General features: G+C 35.2%; 3 protein-coding genes across 16 annotated transcripts; 1 reads left to right on the top strand and 2 right to left on the bottom strand.

Annotated features, from left to right (window-relative positions):
* Positions 1 to 48: 48 nt before the first annotated feature.
* Positions 49 to 3,200, bottom strand: LOC140841502 (serine/threonine-protein kinase D6PKL1-like). 2 transcript variants are annotated; one of them, XM_073208987.1, is made up of 4 exons: positions 2,972 to 3,200; positions 2,730 to 2,865; positions 1,142 to 2,291; positions 49 to 1,024 (listed from the first exon to the last, which is right to left on the bottom strand). In XM_073208987.1, exons 3-4 carry the CDS (start codon positions 2,284 to 2,286, stop codon positions 175 to 177), a joined length of 1,995 nt encoding a protein of 664 aa, XP_073065088.1. In that variant the 5' UTR covers positions 2,287 to 2,291; positions 2,730 to 2,865; positions 2,972 to 3,200; the 3' UTR covers positions 49 to 174. The 2 variants fall into 2 exon arrangements, with proteins under 2 accessions (XP_073065088.1, XP_073065089.1); XM_073208988.1 differs by having other exon boundaries at positions 1,142 to 2,235.
* A 3,567-nt stretch (positions 3,201 to 6,767) lies between these two features.
* On the bottom strand, positions 6,768 to 14,364 carry LOC140841501 (nuclear pore complex protein GP210). 13 transcript variants are annotated; one of them, XR_012120203.1, is made up of 6 exons: positions 14,095 to 14,364; positions 13,711 to 13,976; positions 7,731 to 13,210; positions 7,605 to 7,652; positions 7,401 to 7,526; positions 6,768 to 7,314 (listed from the first exon to the last, which is right to left on the bottom strand). XR_012120203.1 is itself a non-coding variant. In XM_073208986.1 (3 exons), the coding sequence occupies exons 1-3, from the start codon at positions 14,262 to 14,264 to the stop codon at positions 7,794 to 7,796; spliced, it is 5,853 nt and encodes a 1,950-aa protein (XP_073065087.1). In that variant the 5' UTR covers positions 14,265 to 14,364; the 3' UTR covers positions 7,591 to 7,793. The 13 variants fall into 13 exon arrangements, 1 of the variants encoding a protein (XP_073065087.1); XR_012120208.1 differs by lacking the exon at positions 7,401 to 7,526 and having other exon boundaries at positions 6,769 to 7,135; positions 7,267 to 7,314; XR_012120205.1 differs by lacking the exon at positions 7,401 to 7,526 and having other exon boundaries at positions 6,769 to 7,135; positions 7,267 to 7,314; positions 7,605 to 13,210.
* A 5,629-nt stretch (positions 14,365 to 19,993) lies between these two features.
* Positions 19,994 to 21,635, top strand: LOC140841500 (uncharacterized). Its single transcript, XM_073208984.1, has one exon. The coding sequence runs from the start codon at positions 20,047 to 20,049 to the stop codon at positions 21,451 to 21,453; it is 1,407 nt and encodes a 468-aa protein (XP_073065085.1). The 5' UTR covers positions 19,994 to 20,046; the 3' UTR covers positions 21,454 to 21,635.
* The last annotated feature ends 323 nt before the right edge of the window (positions 21,636 to 21,958 follow it).

Here is a 21,958-nt window from a genome sequence, read left to right as displayed (position 1 = left end):
CACTTTGACAATCACTTGCAGTATAAGAAAGGACAAATAATTATTCAACAACAGTAATTTACACTTACCATGGATCAAATAAGGATTAAAAATTCGAACCTCATTTCAGTGAAAAAATAACCCTCTGAATACAATTAGTTAAGAAGATAGAGCTCTCAAAATATGAAAAAGATATCAAAAGAAATCAATCTCGTAGTAATTACCCGAAGGCTTCACATCAACACCATGCCCCTTCGAGGGTGCCGGTGCTGCTGCTGGTGCCCTCCCATCTTGCATCAAGAATGGTGGTGGAATGTCTGGTGGACTTGCACAACGTATAAGAGCCCAATTCACATTCTGAAAAAATGGATGTTGTTTGATTTCGGTTGCACCACGCCTATATGCAATCCGATGCTGAGGCTCTTTTACAAGTAAGCCTCTGATCAAATCTCTGGCAGCAAAGCTAACAGTAGGTGACTCCGGAAATCTCAATGGCTGTCCAACAACGTTAAACAATGTGGCCCTGTTCCCTGCCCCCTTAAAAGGTGTTCTTCCAAACAAAAGCTCATATAAAAAGATCCCAAATGTCCACCAATCCACTGCACTACCATGGCCTTCGCCTTTGATAATTTCAGGTGCAAGATATTCGTGCGTGCCCACAAATGACATGGATCGAGCGCTGGTGGGTTCAGCCATCAGTTCTGGAAGAGCAGAGGCTTGATTGGATATTTCACTCCTTTGTTTGGTTTTCTTTTCTTTTTTGGGCTTGCTTAAGAAACGTGGTCCAAAACATGAAGGTTGGATACAAGATGGCTGGATGACACATGATGGCTCGATGCAGAATCCAGAGCTCTTCGACTCCAAGTTAATATTCGAGGACTTCACTAGAGTAGGGCTCACAGCACATCGCAAGGAGAGATCAAAATCTGAAAGCATTATATGTCCATCTTCCCTAACCAAAACATTTTCAGGTTTAAGATCTCTGTAAACGATCCCAAGCATGTGTAGATATTCTAAAGCAAGGAGGACTTCCGCAACATAAAACCTGAAGAGAGGCATGACACAATTTAAGTTGTTACATGCTGATGATAGACAATTTCATGAAATTCTATCTACATCACAAAAGTTTGATCGTAAAAGCAAGCATGTAAGAAATTTTTACCTGGCAGCATGCTCAGGAAAAAACTTCCCAGGCTGTCTTTGTCGAAGCGCGTGCAAATCTCCGCCAGGACAGAATTCCATCACCAAGAATGATAATTTCTCTGTCTCGAAGTGCGCATACAAGGTGGGGAGAAAAGGGTGATCCAGAGATTGCAGAATTTCTTTCTCTGTCTGAGCCCTAAGAAGCTTCTTTCTACTCGCCAAAACTTCCTTATCCATCACTTTGATAGCGAAACAGCATCTTGTGCCTATCAATTCCGCCAGATGAACAGTGCCTATATCTCCACCTCCCAATCTCTTGAAAACCCTAAAATTTTTCAACTCTAACACCCCATTATTGTGAGATCTGACAGCTTGAATAGCTTCCCACATTGTATCATTTGCTTTGTGCGGTTTGTACACTGCACTGTGAAAACTACTAGAGCTGCTCTCATCACTAACATCACTACCAGTGCTGCATCTGATGCTAGTCTTCCTACTCCCAACATAATCACACGAGTTGCTGACTTCCCCACTTTCACCAGACTTCTCCTCACTGCTGGCACGTTCACTCACTTCAGTGTTGGTGAAGCTTTGTTTGGCTTCCGTGTACTGTGTGGCCGAGTAAAAACTATTTTGAGGACTCGGGCAATTGTTGATTCCAGATTTAGAAGGCAAGTACTCATTTAAAAGATCAATATCTCCTATTGCCCGAGATGAAGTAAAATCTACCGATTCCAAAAGGCCATTGGAGTTGTGATTCTTGTCATCATTCCTTTTTGAAGCCAAAATTAAATCCTGCTTCTGAGCATTATCTTGTCCTGATTCATTATCTATATCACAAGGGCCTCGAATTTTCTCTTTTAGTTTGTCGAATCTACCTCGGTCTCCAATTTCCGGCATATTGGAATGGAGCGATTTATAAGAGCCATTTAAAACGATCCCTGAGATAGCCGGAATAGAGGTTCTACTAGTCTCTTGTTTTGCAGTTATCGCAGGAGATCCGGATGATATCCCTTCGTATGGATACGGTTTTCTAGATGGGGGATGAGGAGGACGACTAGTCCCAGTTACAGAAGAATTATACTCGATGTTAGTGATGGAATTGGAATTCATCTGTAAGGAATTAATGTCCTCAACAAGTGATTCCATAGTGTCATACGGCATGAGTGCTGAAACATACCACCAAAACGGAAATTTTTCAATCAAACCGAGTCTAGCATGGTTCCGAAGTAGTAGAGAGTAAATGAGAAAACGATGGTTACATTTGTGGTCCATTGAACTCAATGAATGTGAATATCTATCTATATTTTAATGTACTAAAAAACACATTACAAAACTGATTTGAGAATCTAAGCATAAAAAATCAATCCTTTTTCCACAACAAAATAAAATAAAAAATCACAGAAGATCGGAAACATTGTAAATCATCAACCCCCTTAACCAGATCAAGAAAAGAACCCCAAGAACCGCCCCGACAAAGGTAAAAGTTGCTGCTTCATCACAAACTGGATCAATTCACGTTGCCTCAAGAACCAAAACCAAGTAAAAAAAACCAAAAAACCCAGAAAGAATAAACAGCGAAAACTCAAAGAAGATTCTTGATTTACCTCATAAGGCAATGCATATGACTGAACAATCTTACAGCACTCTTAGCAAATAGTCCTTCACAAAATATCGAAGAAGCAACCGGTGTTTGAAACAAGAAACTGCTATTCACATATCGTGTTACGAATCCTTTCAGATCTGATCGAAACAATAAAGGGATTATTACAGATGGACTACAGCAGCCCCAGAGGAAAAGGAAAAAGAACAGCTGAAGATTATAAATCCACTTAATGATTTCACTTACTTGGCCGAAAATTTTCGTTTACTGGGTGAAATTGCATAAATTTTTGCCAAGAAGTAATCACCGAAATACCAGTCAAGAAAACAAAGATTAATACAGGGTAAATGGTGAAGAACGCAAAGATTGAAAAGCCACCTTTACTCCATTGAAGAGTAAAATTTTTTGCTGTATTATTGGGCAAAACAAGTACAAATCTCTTGGCTAAATATTCTGAAACGTTCATTCTTATTCACAACATACGTAAATTTAGCGTGTGTAAAATATGATAATTACATATAATTATCAACAAGTCAAGAATATATTGACTCTATTTAAAAAAATACTTTTAATTTCTATGTTTTTGAATAATAATATTTTTTTATATATATTTCTAATTTAATTTCTAATAATTTAGTCTGAAAATGATAAATACTAGTCTCATATCTCATGTATTAATATTTGTGATGCGGGTCGACTCGATACACATTTGATCATTTCATTAAATAAAAATAATATTTTTATAATTTAAAAAAATTATTTATCAAAAAATATACCATCACATCAAATTATTACTCTAATATTTCAGTTGTGTGTGTGTCTGTATATATATATATATGTAAAAACTTGTGTGAGGCGGTATCACAGGTCGTATTTTGTGAGACGAATATCTTATTTAGGTCATCCATGAAAAAATATTATTTTTTATACTAAGAGTATTACTTTTTATTGTGAATATCGATAGGATTGACCTATCTCACAGATAAAGATTCGTGAGACCGTCTCACAAGAGACCTACATATATATATATATATATATATATATTGCAAAAAACTTGTGTGAGACGGTCTCACGGGTCTTATTTGTGAGACAAATATCTTATTTGGCTCATCCACGAAAAAGTATTACTTTTTATGCTATGAGTATTACTTTATATTGTGAATATGGGTAGGGTTGACCCGTCTCACATATTAAGATCCGTGAGACCGTCTCACATGAGACCCACTCTATATATATATGGCAAAAACTTGTGTGAGACGGTCTCACGGGTCGTATTTGTGAGACGGATCTCTTATTTGGGTCACCCATGAAAAAGTATTACTTTTTTATGCTAAGAGTATCACTTTTTATTGTGAATATGGGTAGGGTTGACCAGTCTCACAGATTATGATCCGTGAGACGGTCTCACATGAGATTCACTCTATATATATATATATATATATATATATATATATATATATTTGATATGTATATAAATTTGAAATGGTGCATATCACCATATACAATTATGTGAACATTGATGATATGATACTCATATATTGGACGTGGTATATAAATTTGAAATGGTGCATATCACCATATACAATTATGTGAACATTGATGATATGATACTCATATATTGGACGTGATATTTCATACATATCAAATATATATATATATATATATATATATATATATATATATATATATATATATATATATAAAAAGAAGATAATTGAAGTTAAGTAGATAGAAAACTTGTTATGAATAAAATATATTAATTATGAATTAATAATGACGTGTGATTGTCAACTGTGTAACCGTCAACTATTTACTTGACCACATGCACGCACGTGAAGCGGGCCGTTCCATGTGGACCAGCCGTGAATCTCTCGGCCCAAACTATATAATTATGAAACTAAAATTATTAAATTCTTGTAAATAAATTAGTCAGTTAAAGATTCCTTAGAAATGAGGAAGAAGATATACATACACCTAAGCGTTTTTACTTAAAAGTTGTGGGCTTATTTTTTCTTTTTCTTATAAAAGTGATCACTTCTCCCAAATTTTACTTAAAAAGTTGTCGTCCAAAAGCTCGAGTTTCCTACATAACAAGTGAACAAGAGCAAATGAAACGTTGGAGCTTGAACCCCAAACATGTTGCTTTAAAGCTTGTGTTTCATAAGAAAGTTGTAAAAGTGCGGAGTCAAGAATATCGTTCTGTCCGAACTAAGATTTTAAATTCTAAAATCTTCTAATATTTTAAATTGATCTATCAGATTAATATCAAATTAATCCCAAATTTACATATAAATTTTTAAAAAAAGATGAATTGCGTTATAGCATTGTGTCATTTTCAGCAGTAAGGAGTCAAATCCTCTTACTTGATCACCTTCCATTGATCAATAAGGTTTTATTTATGATAATGCAAGAGGTGAGACAACAACAAATTGGTTCGAAAATTACACATACATAGTCACCTGATGGAATGGCATTTGCAGTCAAAGGTGAACATAACAAATTCTCTGGAAACAAAATTTGCTTCAACTCTAAGAATCACCCAAAAGAACGACCTGTTTGCAATGTTAATGGACATAGTAAGGATACTTGTTACAAGTTGCATGTGTGTACCTGGATACAATCAACTCAATAAAACTAGATTTTAAAGTTGAATTAAGTCAAAGTTTCAATCTTAACATGATATCAGATATCAAGCTCAGCGTTATGCGTTGGATTGCTCTATGGCCACTCCAAAATATCTAGTAAATTTCATCATCCAATTGTTCATTCATAAATGTTAGGAGGTGCGTTAGATATCTCACATCTTTTGGTGTGCTAGATATCTCATATCAGTTGAGTTAAATCATTGGGAGTTTTAAATGGATTGGAACAATTCTCTCCTTTGAGCTAGCTTTTTAGATTAAATTAGGTCCAAGTTTCAATCTCAACATGATATCATAATTCAGAGCTTGGACTCACCATTATGTGTTGGATATCACATATCGATTGAATTAAGTTTTTGAAATTTATATATATGAACTTGTAAAATCTCTAGAGCTAAATTTTGAGATTGAGTTAGATCAAAATCTCAATCTTTAATATGCATGTGTTTTTCCTCTAAATATTGAATGTTCATGTGTTTTTTCTTGGAATTGAAATGAATGGAAATAGATCCAAGTAAGACTGGATACTCAACCAATTTCAGACATGGGCAATCCTCCTCTTAGACTTAAATTTTGAGATTGAGTTAGATCAAATCTCAATCTTATTATAATGTTCATGTTTTTTTCCTTGGAATTTAAAGGGATTGAATTTTTTCTTCGAATTTGAAGGGATGGAAATGGATCCAAGTCAGACGGACACTCAAAACCAGTTTCAGATGTATTTGACATTCACTGAAATTATTCGACGCGAGAAAATTTTTGAAGGGAAAAAGTTGAATGGATTTTAAATTGTTTTCTTGCTGTAAATCTACTGATTAAAAATTAAATTTGTTAAAAACTATAATTATTATAATATTTTTTTTATACATTAAAGGGGTCTGACAAGTCATATATGTTCAGTGTAAATTTTAGGTATAAAATTCAAATAGGTCGAAGACTGATATTGCTCCTTCGTAATCTCAAAATAATTGTTTATATCTCAAAGTTTTCATTTCTACAAGTTAATTGAACTCCAAAATTGTTGGGAATTTGAGTTGCCATTGATGCAAATATAAAATAATTTTCTTGATGAGGCAAGTGATTTACATTTTTCAAATCATTCATCATTGGTTTCTAAAATATCCAAGCATACATGGCAAATTCTCCTATTCCTTTTTCTCTACTTATTATCGTTGATAACTAACTTGCTGCACTAAATTCGTAGAAGACTCGATAATAACCACCAAAGAAAAAATGCCATTAACAAATTCGAGATTATAAATTAAATAGATGAATTGTTTAGATAATATATTATAAAATTAATTTAAAACCATTTTTTTAAAAATTAAAATTAATTTAAAAACTAAAACAAATACTAATGTGTGAATAAATTATTTATTAATTCAAGTTTATGAATTACACAACAAAAGTATGTGACAATACACTAGATTCAGATTCCAATCATTTTCACGAACTAAGAAACATGAATGAGTAAATAAGGTAATAGACATTCCATTTTGCAAAGAACCTGTGATACTATTGCCGCTACCATAGTCACATCACGTCTATAATCGCCGTCACCATATCCCGCATAACTCTGACCAGGCTCACCATATTCATTACCGAACACAGGTGATAAAGTTTCCGGATTATGTTTCAAGATAACCTCAGTATCGTAAACGTGCTTGGGGATTTGCCTCACCTGTGTTCCCCTGCAAAGCTTTGGCTTGGGCTCGTTTCCGTATTTTTGTGAAACTTAAGGGTTCAACGGCATCGCCAATGCCTGATGCTTCACAATAAGAAAAAGGAGATATCAAGAAATCACCACAATGATTAGCACCAAAACCACCATATCCCTTCACTAAACATTTTCTAATTCCTATATCCTCCACCAAACCAGCTGTATAGTTTCTCTGACACAAGGTGGCGGCAGAGGGTTTGGGTTCTTAGCTTTTACATTCTTGACGCCTACATAATAAAGAGGCAATAGGTGATCACACCAAGGTGAATAGATGGATATAAAGCACTATCTTTAACTTTTAACATTTCTCAACTGAAAACCAGCCAAAATTTTGTATCAGTACAAGACGATCTCATCTTTCTTCACGAGCAGTAAATATATATTATCATCAGGTCTATCATGGTAAATTAGTTCAATATACTATACTTCCACATCTTATCTGCATAAAGATAAGCAAAAAATAGTGGGAAAAGTTCGACAATTAAATCGACCAAACCACTAGATGAAAGTAACTCACCTAATCCACAAAGGCCAATAACATGTGTAAATGTGTAATCCTTATGTCCTACAAAATTGTACAAGGAACATTATAATATGATATTAAGTTCACACACACAGACTGTTATGAAATGATGGCCCTTACATGTTAGTTTACAAGATGAGGCAAGGCGGCTTAAAATACACTGCAAACTTTACTCGATGCAAGCTAATATGTATTTTGAGGATTGATCCTCCTCCTGAACTCTTGCCTGTAATATGGAGTTTCATCCAATGTCCTCCGAACATAGTCTATGAACGGCTGTGGTGTCCGAGGAGACTGATCATTTACAACGGCAGGGCTAGATCGGTTAGGAGTGACAGGTGCTGCCACGCTTGGGGTGCCAGAACGAATAATGGGTTCTGATCTATCAGGTTTGTCAAGGCAATATATCAGGAAGGTCACAGTTAATATCAACAAGAAGAAAATAGCCACTACACCAATCCATGAAGTGACAACTGCTGTTTTGACCACTGCTTTGCTCTCCTCAGCTTCAAAACTAACATTAATTTCAACACTTTGGCCCGTTGCTGGGAGTGAGAGGGTGAGTTGATCTTCAAAACTCTTGCCTCCAAGAACTTTGACCTCATATCGCACATGCTTCCCTTCCCCGGCATCTCCCCTCTCCCTGATGGGTCTAATGGAAAGGTGATCCCTGTCACGCCAATTGATCTTGATATCAGTATTCCCGATAATGGTTAAAATCCTCTTGTTTGAGTCTGGTGTCATGTTAAGATGCAATGAAGGTTGGTCCATTTCAAGTACAGTAAAGCCACCAATAAAAACAGCGGATGCAGAACCAGAAATATGATGGTTTCCTTTGAGTGAAGCTCTGACAGAAACTGATGTATGATGTCCGGTATCTCCCAAGTTGGGAGTTGATCGTGCCAAATGTTCTGGAGAATAAGGGAAGAACAAGCAATACAGATTATCAGTGTCAAGATCCTTCCATGGCTTAGAAAACCCAATGTAGGGAGGGTCGACTGCACACTCAAACAAGGATAGAATGTTGTTCCCGACAGCTTCATGAAGGTCCGTGTAAGCATCACTAAATTTTACTGTGAAGGCGTATCCCTTCAGTGGAAATGGCACGTTCGTAAGTACCTCTTTTGGAGGCTCAACCAACACAGTATTCGTCTCCAACACAGTAACCTGAGTGCTAAGATGCAAACTTGAACTCTTGAAGTTAACATGGGTTTGACCTGCTCGTATAGCTTCAGCTTTTCCTGATAGTCTCTCCACAGATAAAATACTCGCATTGCCACTAAACCACTGGCCTGAATTTGAATCCCCGAAGCCCTTAATGCCAAAATTAAGGCTTGTTCCTCGGTGCATGACTGGATTCTGAGGATATAAGAGCGGCCCGACAGAAATCAGAACATAGTCTGATTTCTGAGGATTATTGATGAAGGATATCTGTAAAAGGGCCATCCCTTGGTTTTTTGCTAGAATACGGATACCCCCATTTTGATAGCTGCTGTTGATTGAGATAACATCAGGATTATTGGTTTCAGCTTCAAACAGCGTAACATTATGAGCCTCGTGAAATGGATTTCCAAGAGCATCGTGATATTTGATTGGAAGATCAAGCTGTGCACCCATGGGTAGCGCGTGGACAGGAAACTCATCTGTCACAATTCTTATTTGAGCAACCTCGGTAACCTTCACACAAGAAGCAACCTCAGTTCTCCCAGTTGACCTGTCTTTCGCTTGGATGCACACAAGATTGTCAAATCCCTTTGTTATGATTTTAGCACCTTTGATATGTATTGCAGCATCCTGCACCTCCTCATTCTTCCTATTGTAATGCCCTAACAGAGAATACGCAATCGCCAGTTTATCACTTTGCGGATCCCCTTTGTTGTACCCATGAGAAAATAAAGGTAATAGATCTGATGATGTATAATGAGGAGGAAGGATCCAGGTCATTGGTGATCCAAGAGCAAGTGGAAGATCAGAGACCACCCACAGTAATCTAGATGCACTATAAAACACTGACTTCGAAAATGAATTCGACAATCTAATATCACAGGAGAAAGAAACAGTAACATTTGTCTTGCCAGCAGATAATCCATACATAATTTGAATAAAGCTACTCTCTTGCTTGTTCAAGGAACCAGACGGAATATTTCTTAAACTGTCATGCTCTACTTCTGGTGCATGATTTGCCACATGAAAATTCAGAATCTCCTTGTCTTCCACAGTCCAATTGAAATTTTTACAAAGCCCGTAAAAGGAAAATAAATTTCCTTCCGACAGAGAAGAATGTATTCGCATCAACCGGCCAACAGCAAGTTGTTCACTCTGAACATTCAGAATCGCTGAAGAAGGAATCCCAACTTTAACAGAACCGTATGCTTGACAAAGCAAGAAATCACCAGTACTGTATATTGTGACAACTACTGTACTGTTCCCAGGAGAAATGGCTGAGAGTCGACCTGAAGACTTGTGAACCTCTGCAATCTGACCGTCCATACTCGCATATTGAGCATGTGTACCAAGTTTAGGACCACCTCGTACAGAGAGCACAAAAGATGCACCAGGTACTAGGAATATATCACTGGGATGTATTCTTGGTGGGGCATAGATTTCCACCTTGACTGGTTCGCTCACAATTTCAAGTCCAGAATGTTGGACAGTACTAAGATAAATAGTTGTTACCCCAAGATGAGTACCTCGGATGGTGAAATTCGGCGCATGCACACACCCATCTCCCACAAATGCAAAATCATAATCCTCCACAAGCTCAACCATATCATCTTCAATATGAACACGGATATTCATGTAAATGTACTGAGAAGAGTCAAAGCTCCACCCCTCCCCAACCCCGGCCAAAAAATGTAGAGACTGCATATTTCCTTCCATGATGCTTATATATTCTCCAGTTGTAATCTTTAGCCACTCAATATCTGCAACTTGGACTGAAGAAGATGCAACAAGTGGAGGAACAAGACCAATATCGTGAACAGTCACAAGTGCAGACCCCAAGCTTTTAGGAGCCAGCATTAAATGTTGACAATGATGAGCAGGACTTTGCTGTATAACTCCCACAATTTGAGTATCATTTACCATTGTATCCAAGAAGCAGCTCCCTCCACTGATTGAGAGATTCAACCTGGCTTCCAAACTGAAAAACAACAAGCTAAACTCTGGACTAACTCTAAGAGTAGAAACGAGTTGCAGCTGGATTGAATCTGTCAGATTATTCATTGAACTTTCAGGCATCCTGGTAAAATCATGATGGCCAATAGAATCGATGAAGGAAACAACCGTAGCGCGAATGGTGCACAGTCCAGATGAATTTTGCAAGATTAAAAATCTCTCCCAACTGGATTTTGCTGTTGATGAACTGTAGGCATCATCCATGAGTACCATACCTTGGCATCCAATAAGTTCCCACCTTAAATCGAGAGAAGATGAATTTGCAAATGGTTTTCCAGAATCACTAATACCAACTGAGGACACTCGTATTCTCCGTCCATTGGCAACTGTAATTGGAGATACACGAATTCCTACTGGTGTACGGTTAGCCTGAACAGCAGATTGTAAAATTTGAGGTGCATTCAAAGCTTCATCAGCTATTATTACAATGGTAGATGGAAAACTACATGCAAGTGATAACTGTACTTCCGCTACAGCAGGCAAAGGATGATCTTTTCCAACTAAGTTACCACGCCTAAAAATGAGTTTAAAAGTCCCCAAACTTTCACATACTATTCTGTATGCATTACCATTGCTGGTTGGTATTTGATAAATGACCGCTCTATCTTTCACGTGCAATTGATGTTCATCTAAACCTTCCACCGTTTCAATATATTCAATATCTTGATCCCACCTTTCTGGTCCCCCTTTTAACATTATATCCATGTGTGTTCCAGGGACAAGATATAGATGATCCAAATTACTTAACTGATTCTGCGATTGGGCCTGAACTAAGTCAAACCAGTAACCACCAAACTGGTTCCCATTGCTCGCCTGATGCACTATGAGAGGTAAATATGCTGCAATACTTGAAGACGCTTTCAAAACAACGGGGACTATACTAGTCTGGTCAAAATGTTGATGTTCTGTAGTCAATGTTGCATGCACCGGAGAGCGACCATGATTAGATGCATAAACAAGGGTCCAAGCACATGGAGTCCCATGTGATAAGGATTTGAGTTCAACATCTTCCTGCTTGTTCGGAAAAACTAAACCAACAGTTCCATTGACAATTATAAAAGACTCACTTTCAGTTTTCCATTTCACCAAAGACCTGAAAGCATCACATGCATAGAAGTAGGATCCACCTGGTGCCTTTAGTGTCACAGAAACATGAAGATATGTTCCAACAGAAGTCTCCACAGGGAATCCAGGAAGCATAGCCATTGAGGAGGGCAACGTAACTTCAACAACCACCTCATCATAATTCAATGAATCAAAGATAGACACTGCTCGGATAGTTGCTTTTCCCGGCTTTTTTGCCTGAACAATTCCAGAAGCCGACACAGATACAGCAGCCACATCTGATGAAAACCATTTATAGTCACTGGAAGACATTGCGCAACCTCCACTTGCTTCCAACTCCAAATCCTGATACACACCAGGGACCCACGGGAGGAGAATACTGTCAGAAGCACCACTCTCTCGTTTAATAGTGAATTTAACTTGATCACAGACCATGACTTCTTGAACAACCTTAAGAACTTCTATTCTCATTTCATCTCCACTGTTGTAAGCCAAAGTTGCAGTCAGCCTTCCCAATCCACATAAATTTGCATTGAGGATTCTATAATTCGGTTTGGTTATTATAGCATCTGATACCGGAAGAATATTCCAGAACTCATTGCTATCGTGAATTTCAATATCATCGCTTTCTGTTATGTAAATTTCTTGTGCCCCAGGTCCCGGCGAGAAAACCTTCACCTCAACGAGATATTGTCTGCCATAAACAACATACCAGCGTGATACAGAGGGAATGGGCCTGGTGCCCTCAGAAAGATCTCCGTGTAGAGATAGAGGGGATATAAACAACAACAAAGAATCGGGCAAGACGACATGAAGAGATGATGTTTGCATGTGCCCAACAACCCTAGTATCATCAACAACAACTGTGGTCATCCCTAAGTCCAATGCATGAACTTTACCCATTTCTCTCTCCACCTGAGCAACTGAAGAATTCAAAACTGACCATTGATGGAAAGGAGAGGGTAAACTTACCAAATGTGGACTATTATTACGAATAACCTTCAACTTGTAATTGACAACAGCACCGATAAGAAGAAAAACAGGTGATGGAGGATCCAATGACATTGCTTCTGCAACAGTCAAAACAATTTTATCTTCCAAATGCATGAATGATGGTTCTAGCAGATGAACAGAAACTATCTCATGCCCAATTCCAGTGCCTTTCACTACAAACAGATCCGAATATACACCACTTTCTTCAAGCTTCACCTGGATGTCCAAGTCACCACACAAGCCACCACAATCGCTCAATGGAGATTCCTTCAAAGGAACATGGATAAGGTTATGAGGAAACCCATCAATTTCAGGCATCAGTCGCCAACTGAATCGCAGTCCCGTCAATGAGGAAAATACATTTTCTGTGTATCAGAGATAGAATGAGAAAATAAATGATGACAATACACAAAACAGAGAAACAAGCACTTTCACACGCGGAAAACACACGTGGACTCGTTGTGCAAGCACAGTTAACAAAATGCAGTATGCAACAAAAAGATAAAAAAGCCAGACGAGCCAATGACCCCCTCAGAGCTTTCGATCTCCTCTCATCTGCTTTAATATCATTATTTTTCATAAAAAAAACGAAGCTTATGATTCTGACAAAGGAGTACTCCAACAACTTGAAAATTTTGAAATTTGGGGAACAGCAGTTGTAGACGATAGATACTATACTTCAAAATAAACCAACCCCCACTCTTTCCCTCCCCCAAAAAAAAAAAAAAAAAAAGAAGCATTGCTTACACATGAAACTCGAAATATGAGTAGATGAGTTTGCCGAAAGAGAATAAAATGGTCGAGAGAGAGGGGAAAAAAAGCCACGCATTCCAAAAGTAACGAGCCAGTATATTTTCAGCATTACCTTCACTATCAAAGGCCCGAACACGAAGAGTAGCCAACCCGTCGAGGTCAAGCTTGATGGAGTTATGAAATATCTGGACCCTCGAGATAGCGTCAATGTAAACCTTGCAGCGAATCACCATTCCAGAGTTCAAATCAGTTGCGTAAACAGCAGTCTCCTTTCTCCCGCCATATGGAGCAATGGACTTCAATCGGGCACTCGTCGAGCAACGACTGCTCGAATTGTACTCCGGAAACACAGATAAAATGTCTTGGTGATCCCATGACCTAATCAAGCACCCAACAAACACACAACTCATAACCAAAACCAGCTACTTCTCACCACACAAGAAGACATAAACATGAACCCAGGAGTTGGATTCAACATAGTGGATGTACAACGTACCATTTGAAGCAACCGTCGCTGCCTTGAAGTCTGTATTCGACTGGGTAAGTCATTTTGGGAGGCAAGAGTATGTTAACATCGGCAACGTGAGGGCCGGAGCTCGACAGCGAGTTCGCATTATGCAGCAGCAGGAAGAGGGCATAAAGCAGAACTGGAGCAAATGGTAGCATTTTTCTCAGGTGAAAATCGAGGAAGAGGGGTGATCATCAGGGGAAGAGGAAATTTAGGAAACTAGGGTTTTAGTGCGCGGGGTTTTGGGATGGAAATATGGAAATTTTCTCAGGAAAAACCATATTATGTATAATTATTATATAATTATCTTGAGTTAGTATTCTTTTATTATCTAAATTTGTCTGATTTTCTATTTTTGGAACGTGCGATGAAAATGTAATATAAGTGATAAATAATTAGCGTGAAAATTTTATAATATATTTGGTTTTTATAATTATGAATTAATATTATAATATGTAATATGTTTGGTGTAGTTTATAAATAAAGATTGTGTTTGTGAATTAGATAAAATAGCACTATCTTTTGGGATATGGAGAATGTATCTGTAAAATGTAAATGGTTGGCAATAAAGGTGACAGGTCCTTTGAGACAGTTTAACGGATCGTATTTTGTGAGACAAATATCTTATTTGAGTCATCTGTAAAAAAATATTACTTTTTATGTTCAGAGTATTACTTTTTATTATGAATATCGATATAGTTGATCTGTCTCACAGATAAAGATTCGTGAGACGGTCTCACAAGAAATCTACTCATATAATCTTTTGAGGAAAAGATATAATGTTTAATTAATTTAAATTTTCTTGTAATATTCTAACATATAAAATAATTATAAATTCAACAATTTAGTAATGCTTGAATGTAATTTATGATTGGACTGGTATTATAACTAATTTAGTTATTATTAATCGTATTTTAATTATTATTATTATATTAACCGTGATTTAATATTCAAATTTGTATTGTTATTTTAATTATAATAATAAATGCATATTTATGTTATTACTTAATTTATATTTTTTTTATAATTTAATTGATTTGTTAGTTGTCTTCAGAAATTAATAAAAAAGTTAATAATTAATATAATATTTAAATTTTTATTTTTTTATTTTTTAAATAAATTAATTCTAAAAAATTTATTTATTTATTCAATCATTTTAAGAATATATTATTAATTAATATATGATGAGAACACTTTAGTAATCATAATATAAGTAAAAAATTAACCAAGAATTTAAAATAATATCAAACATCATATAACTTATCATACTGTATTATTTATCTTTATTTTTATTTTATAATCATTTTTATTATATACGATTTACTTATCATATCATACTAATCAAACAATGATGTAGGGTTTTAATCGTGGAAAGGGTGTTTTGTTGAAAAAAATCATTCTCATCGTTTTTATTGTCTAAAATTGGAAAGATATCTTTGGATATGGCTTCAAAATGCTTAGGCCATCTCCAACGATGCAGTGTTAATTGTTTCAACGGGGGTTGCGCTCTTTATCCAAAATAGCGCAGCCGAGGAGACCCCTGCACCAAATATTTGAATAATTAGATATTTAATCATAAAAATTAGATATTTAGTGCATAAATCGCATTATTTTAATGTAAAATTTGCATCAAAATAGATTTTATGGTTGGAGATGGCTTTAATGAGTATTTATCATTGGCCTGATGATTAATTTGGACTTTTCAATTTACGAGAAGAACAAATGACACCAAACGCGCTATTAGGGTAATATAAATATGACATTTTAAAATATCATGATTAGTTATTACATGAATATATAATTTTTATAATATATATAACAGCAGTGTATCTTTTTAATAATTAATATTATTAGGTTTTGTCTCGAGAGGGTGTTTGAGTTTGTATGGTAAATGAGTTTGAAGAGAGATCAGAAGTTTTATTTATCTTATCAATATTTTATCGGACGAGTTTGTAACACATCTTGTACCCAACGTGATTCATAATTTAATGCATTAGTTATGAGGTTTATTAGTACATACCAAAGTATAGCGGCCGCGAGTTTGCATGTCATCATATCAATTTGAATTCAAAATATAAATCATGTATATATAATATTTTTGATGGGATGAGGTTAGCATACTTTTTCAATTAAAATTTAATTTTTAAGTTTTTGTTATTTATTTTTATTTTTTAAAAAAATATAATTATTATGAAAAAATAAGCATTTTTTGATAGCATGCTAATAAAATTTCAGGTTAAAATTTCCCAAACACTTTTGCAAATTTAATGATTCGCAAAGCTCCGAAAACATGACTTTACCTCTCTATCTTTTTCTATCGTGCAAATTTTTTTGACCACTCCTCTCTTATTTATTATTTGATTATATGCCAAGGAAAAATAAATAAAAATTGAGAGCTAAGTGGAATAGTGGAATGACTCTAAAATTAATAATAATAATTTGCCTCCACTTGACAAAATATATAAAAAAGGACAAAATTAATAGATGTACGGGAAAATATTTAACAGAACTTCTTAATAGAAACGACTTTAATATTACTATATCATTTTAAATGAAATAGTAAAACTTATATAATTTTGCCTTGGTTGAATTAAGCATTGAAAATTCTAAATTGGTTGAATGAAAGAGTAAGTCTATGTAGACTATAGCAATCTCAAATATTTATATTTATGAAACGAGTTTACATAGTTCATATTTATATATATAAAAAAGTAATAGTTTTAGCATAGAGATTAATATTTTTCTATGGAGCAGATCGGTTCAGAGATTTATCTCACAAATTTGACTCGTGACAGAATCTCACAAGTGTTTTTGTATGTTTTATATATGCTTTTTATAAAGAGACGTATCCATTATCTATACTTTTACAATTCCTCTTAAATGATTCTTTTCATCTTGCAATTAGTGAGTCGTCCAATGACTTGTAAACATGCATTAAGATTTGGTTTCCATAAATACTTCAAGAACAAGAAGTGACCATTGGTCGCAAATTCTACAAGATAACTAAATATTTTTAAGGTTTTATTTGGACTCAATCATTTTGAAATTTTCGAATTTATTTTCATTGTTAAATAAGTTAAATAGAAAAAAAAATCAAATTAATTTTATACTTATTTTTATTATAATTATACCTATCATAAGATGACTTTAATATTATAAAAATGAATAGATCTCTTGTGAGACGGTCTCACGAATCTTTATCTGTGAAATGGGTCAACCCTATCAATATTCACAATAAAAAATAATACTCTTAGCATAAAAAGTAATACTTTTTCATAGATGACCCAAATAAGATATATGTTTCACAAAATACGACCCGTAAGACCGTCTCACACAAGTTTTTGCCTATAAAAATTTGCAGTTCATTGTGATCTTCATAATTGTAGTGTAAATAAGTAGTGATATTGATTTGAATACGTTCGATGTAAGTTGTATAAACAATGAAAATACATAAAAAAAAATTAAGAACAAAACGGAATTGGTAGGAGACAGAAGGAACCCGATTCAAACAAAATCTTTGGTTGCACATTGAAAAATGAAATTGAAATTTCAAATGATACTGATATATTTTGAATTCTGAATAACGAATTTCAAATGATACTGATATATTTTGAATTCTGAATAACGAATTTCAAATGATACTGATATATTTTTCATCTCAATACTGATATATTTTGAATTCTGAATAACGAATTTCAAATGATACTGATATATTTTTCATCTCAATAATATATATATATATATATATATATATATATATATATATATGAAAAGCATTACATTTTATGCTACAAGTATTACATTATATTGTGAATATGGGTAGGGTTGACCCGTCTTACAGATAAAGATCCGTGAGACCGTCTCACAAGAGATCTATAGGATCGGTTAAAGGATAAGAAGTGTTTAGAAGAGGGGTTGAATAAGCACTCACGATTTTTATCTCTTTTTCGAAGGTTTGAATCAGTTTGATAAAAAACTGATCCTCAAAATCTTGTCAGTCGATCACAGTCAGTTAACAGTAAAGTGCGGAATATAACTGACTGAAAGATAAAATATAATAATTGAAAAAGCTTGTAAAAGATGCACAAAGATTGTTTCTGGATGTTCAGAGATTTCAATTACTCCTACGTCACCCCTTCTATCACGAAGATAGGATTTCCACTAAAAGACTTTGATCAGTACAAGATTTGTACAGACCCACTTCAGATTGGAGTTAACAATGCCAAAACTGAAACTCTTAGTTAACAACTCAATTTTCTTGATAAAAAACTTAGTACAACTGATCTCTAGGATCAAGTTTCACAGTAATAACAATGTGCTAAAATGCTCGAAAGATAGCCTAACAGCTATGAATATATATGATAAGGGTGAGTTTGAATTTTAGCAGAGTAACAATATGAAAGATTGCGAGTTCACTCTTCGCAACTGATTAAAAAATTTCGTAATTGTCTTTAGCTGCTTCTCTCTGCTATTTATAGGCTTCTCTCCAACGGTAATATTAAGTAACATTTGAATCTTTATATCCGTTGATTGTCACGTCAATATACTGACTGCAAGGTCTGAAATGCGGCGTCCCACTACTAGTTGCAGTCTGCTTTGTAATGTTGTCGGTTGAATGTCCTTTTCAACTAATGATGTGTTCAGCTGAATGAGCAACTGATAAGTAGATGGGTAACCTCACAACTGATCAGCCAGTTGACAAAGTAGATTCAGTTCGGCTAGTCTCAATTGCTTTAAATAACCAGCGCATTAAACTTCAGTTAGACAACTGTCAGTTCGTGTGTACGTGATTAGCTAATTCAGTAGATTTAATCTCTTAATTTGTCAAGCCACCGAAATTAAGTTTCTAACATATATATATATATATATATATATATATATATATATATATATATATATATATATATTAAAAAATATCACTAAAAATAAGTTATTAAGATATTGTAAAAACTTTTTAACAAATAACATCGAGCCAACTTGTTTTTATAAAATAAGTAGGTTTCTTGTGAGACGGTCTCACGAATCTATATATGAGATGTGTCAACCATACCGATATTCCAAAAAAAAAATAATATTTTTTCATAGATGATCCAAATAAGAGATCTGTCTCACAAAATACGACATGTGAGACCGTGTCACACAAGTTTTTGCCTTATAAAATTATACAAAAAAATTTCTCACTAATTTTCCCATGTAGAATTTTTATTTATCTAACAATTTTATTTTAACAATCTAATTTCATGATGAGAAATTGCATATTACAAACTACCAAATTAATTTTATACTTTATTTTAGAAGAAAAAATAATTTACAAAATTTGAAATGTAAAAGAAGAAATTAACGTGGACGTTTCATTTCCTTTTCCATCACCAAACATTTTAATTTGTTTTGAGATGGAAAAGTTGGTCCTTCCCACGGCATCTTTATTCTCCACCAGAACACTCCTATCTTCCCCAACTAATTATTTATTTAATTATTTTATATGGTATAAATAGATATCGTTTGGGCCCATTAAATTCTATTTACTTTTATTCTTAATTTAACACAAAAATATCTCAACCAATCAATTTTATAAAATAAATTTCCGACGTAATCCAATTTATGAAATCATACCATTTTATCGAAAAATTTTAATTTTAATAATTATTATAAATCAGATCAACGTATTTCACAGATAAAAACATTTTACTAGTTTTTTTAATAACATTATCTTAAGTTTGATTACAATTTTTGTTTTAATTTTTTAAAAATATTGAGTTAAATAAAAAAGATACAAAGAAAAAGCCAATGTATTTAAAATTCGTGGTTTAGAAATTTATAATTTTTTTTTAAAAATAAAAATATATAATACCCACGCATGAAAACGAGGGGTAGCAACTATATACTAGCAACTTTGTGAGACCAAATAATAAATAACGAGAGAGGGACTTTTATCGAACAATGGACACTCTTCTCTGCGATGAGCTTCTACAGGAAATCTTCCACCGCTTACGGCCGCCGTCGTTCGCCGCCGTATCCCTTGTCTCTAAGAGGTGGCGCCGCCTCCTACGTTCTTCTACCACCTCTCTTTCGCTATATCTTCCCCCTCCATATGACCCCACCACCATCGCTTCTTTCTCGTCCTTTCTTTCCCAGCACCCTTTTCTCACTAATCTTTCTATAGCCACCTCGCCACTAGCCGTAGTTGGTGACAACCTCTTGCTCTCCATCTCTGCTGCTTGCCCCAAGCTGCGAAAGCTCCGCTACTTGACCAATCCACTCTCACCCTTCTCTTTGGTTGTTATGTCTACTTCTTGTGCTCATCTTTCTTCTATTTCCGTCGCTCTCTTTAGACCCCTTTGTTTTCATTGGCTTCGTTGTTTCAGTGGTCTGAAATGCCTCTCCCTATTTTTCACGAGCCCTGTGTCGGTGCTGGATTCTTATGGGGTTGAAGAAAAAATCGATGCTTTTGATGCGGATTTCTGTTTGGAGAATCTATCTTTATCTGGAATTGTGTCCGAGGATCTTGGCCTTGGGTTGCTCTGGAGAAACTGCAAGAACATTAAGAAACTGCAGCTCCAGAGCTGTGCGAGTTTGGGAGACCACGCTTCCGTTTCGGGTTTTGTGAAAATCTTGAAAGGTCTCCAGGAACTGAAGTTGAGGGCTTGTAGGAGTATAGTTGATGGGGTATTGCTGAAAGTTGCAGAGCATTGTGTTTCTTTGGACTCTCTGCTGATTTATGATGGTGGCAGCCAAGAGGGTATTATGCAATTTATTAATCAAAGCAAATGCAACTTGAAAAGACTTGAATTAAGATTGCCTCTTGATCTTGATAACACTCATTTGATTGCTTTGGCTGAGAATTTGAATTTCAGGGGTTTGACAAGTTTAAGGTTGGAAAATTGCTGTCTTGTGACTGGGGATGGGTTGAAAGTTTTTGCGAGGACGATAGGTGTTAAGCTTGAGGAGCTCGCTTTGATAAATTGCGATGTGGTGGAGAGAGAATCTGGTTTATTGACCGCTTTAGGACAGGATTTAAAGAGACTGAGGAAGTTGGATTTATCTTTTAACGAAATGATGGTCGATAAGGAGCTAACTCTGATGCTTGCTTCATGTAATTTCTTGATTGAATTGAAACTTAGAGGCTGCCGTGGATTGACCGAGAAATCTGTGGCCTCAATGGTTAGGAGCTGTAAGAACTTGCAGAGTGTTGATATAACTTGCTGTGGAATTGAAATGGAGGGAGTTGAGTTACTTGTGCTAAAATCTAAGCGCTTAAGACAACTGGAAGTGGAGCAGAACAAACTTTTCGATACCGCCAGGATAGTAGCATCTAGTAAATTTATTGAGGTTGTGTGTCTCCATTGATGATTTGCTATAATAAATCTCGGGGAATTCGAAATTAAGTACTCTGTTTATTGCTATGTATAGAAGAGGTACGCACGTACGTGGCCTAATTGATGTAGTTATATTTTCTTGCTTAATTGTGTATCTTAAAGTGGTAAGCAAATTCTCCATCCTTAAAATAATAATGGTTGCCTCTTGATTAATGCAACGTCTTCTACTTGAAAGGAATTCTACATAGCATATTTTTTTGTTCCGGCTAGATTTTAGCTCAAGATTAGTAATACTATCGATCTGAAGCAGAGTCCTGTCGGTTTTCTTGTCGGAATAATCAATTTGGACCCTTCACCGTGTATTTTGAATTTGAACTGCAAGTTGTGTCTACCGAATTTTCTGTATACAGATTGAAAGAAGCCATCGTAAAAATGACATGATAGCTAAATCAGCACGCTTGAAGTCATTTCATTTTCACTTCTCTTTTTTCCTGTTGGAAATGGAACACATTTAATTTCATTTCATTTTCAAGACT

This window comes from Primulina eburnea, chromosome 9 (genome assembly GCF_022965805.1).
Source record: "Primulina eburnea isolate SZY01 chromosome 9, ASM2296580v1, whole genome shotgun sequence".
NCBI lineage: Eukaryota > Viridiplantae > Streptophyta > Magnoliopsida > Lamiales > Gesneriaceae > Primulina > Primulina eburnea.
This window is presented reverse-complemented; position numbering and strand designations above follow the sequence as displayed.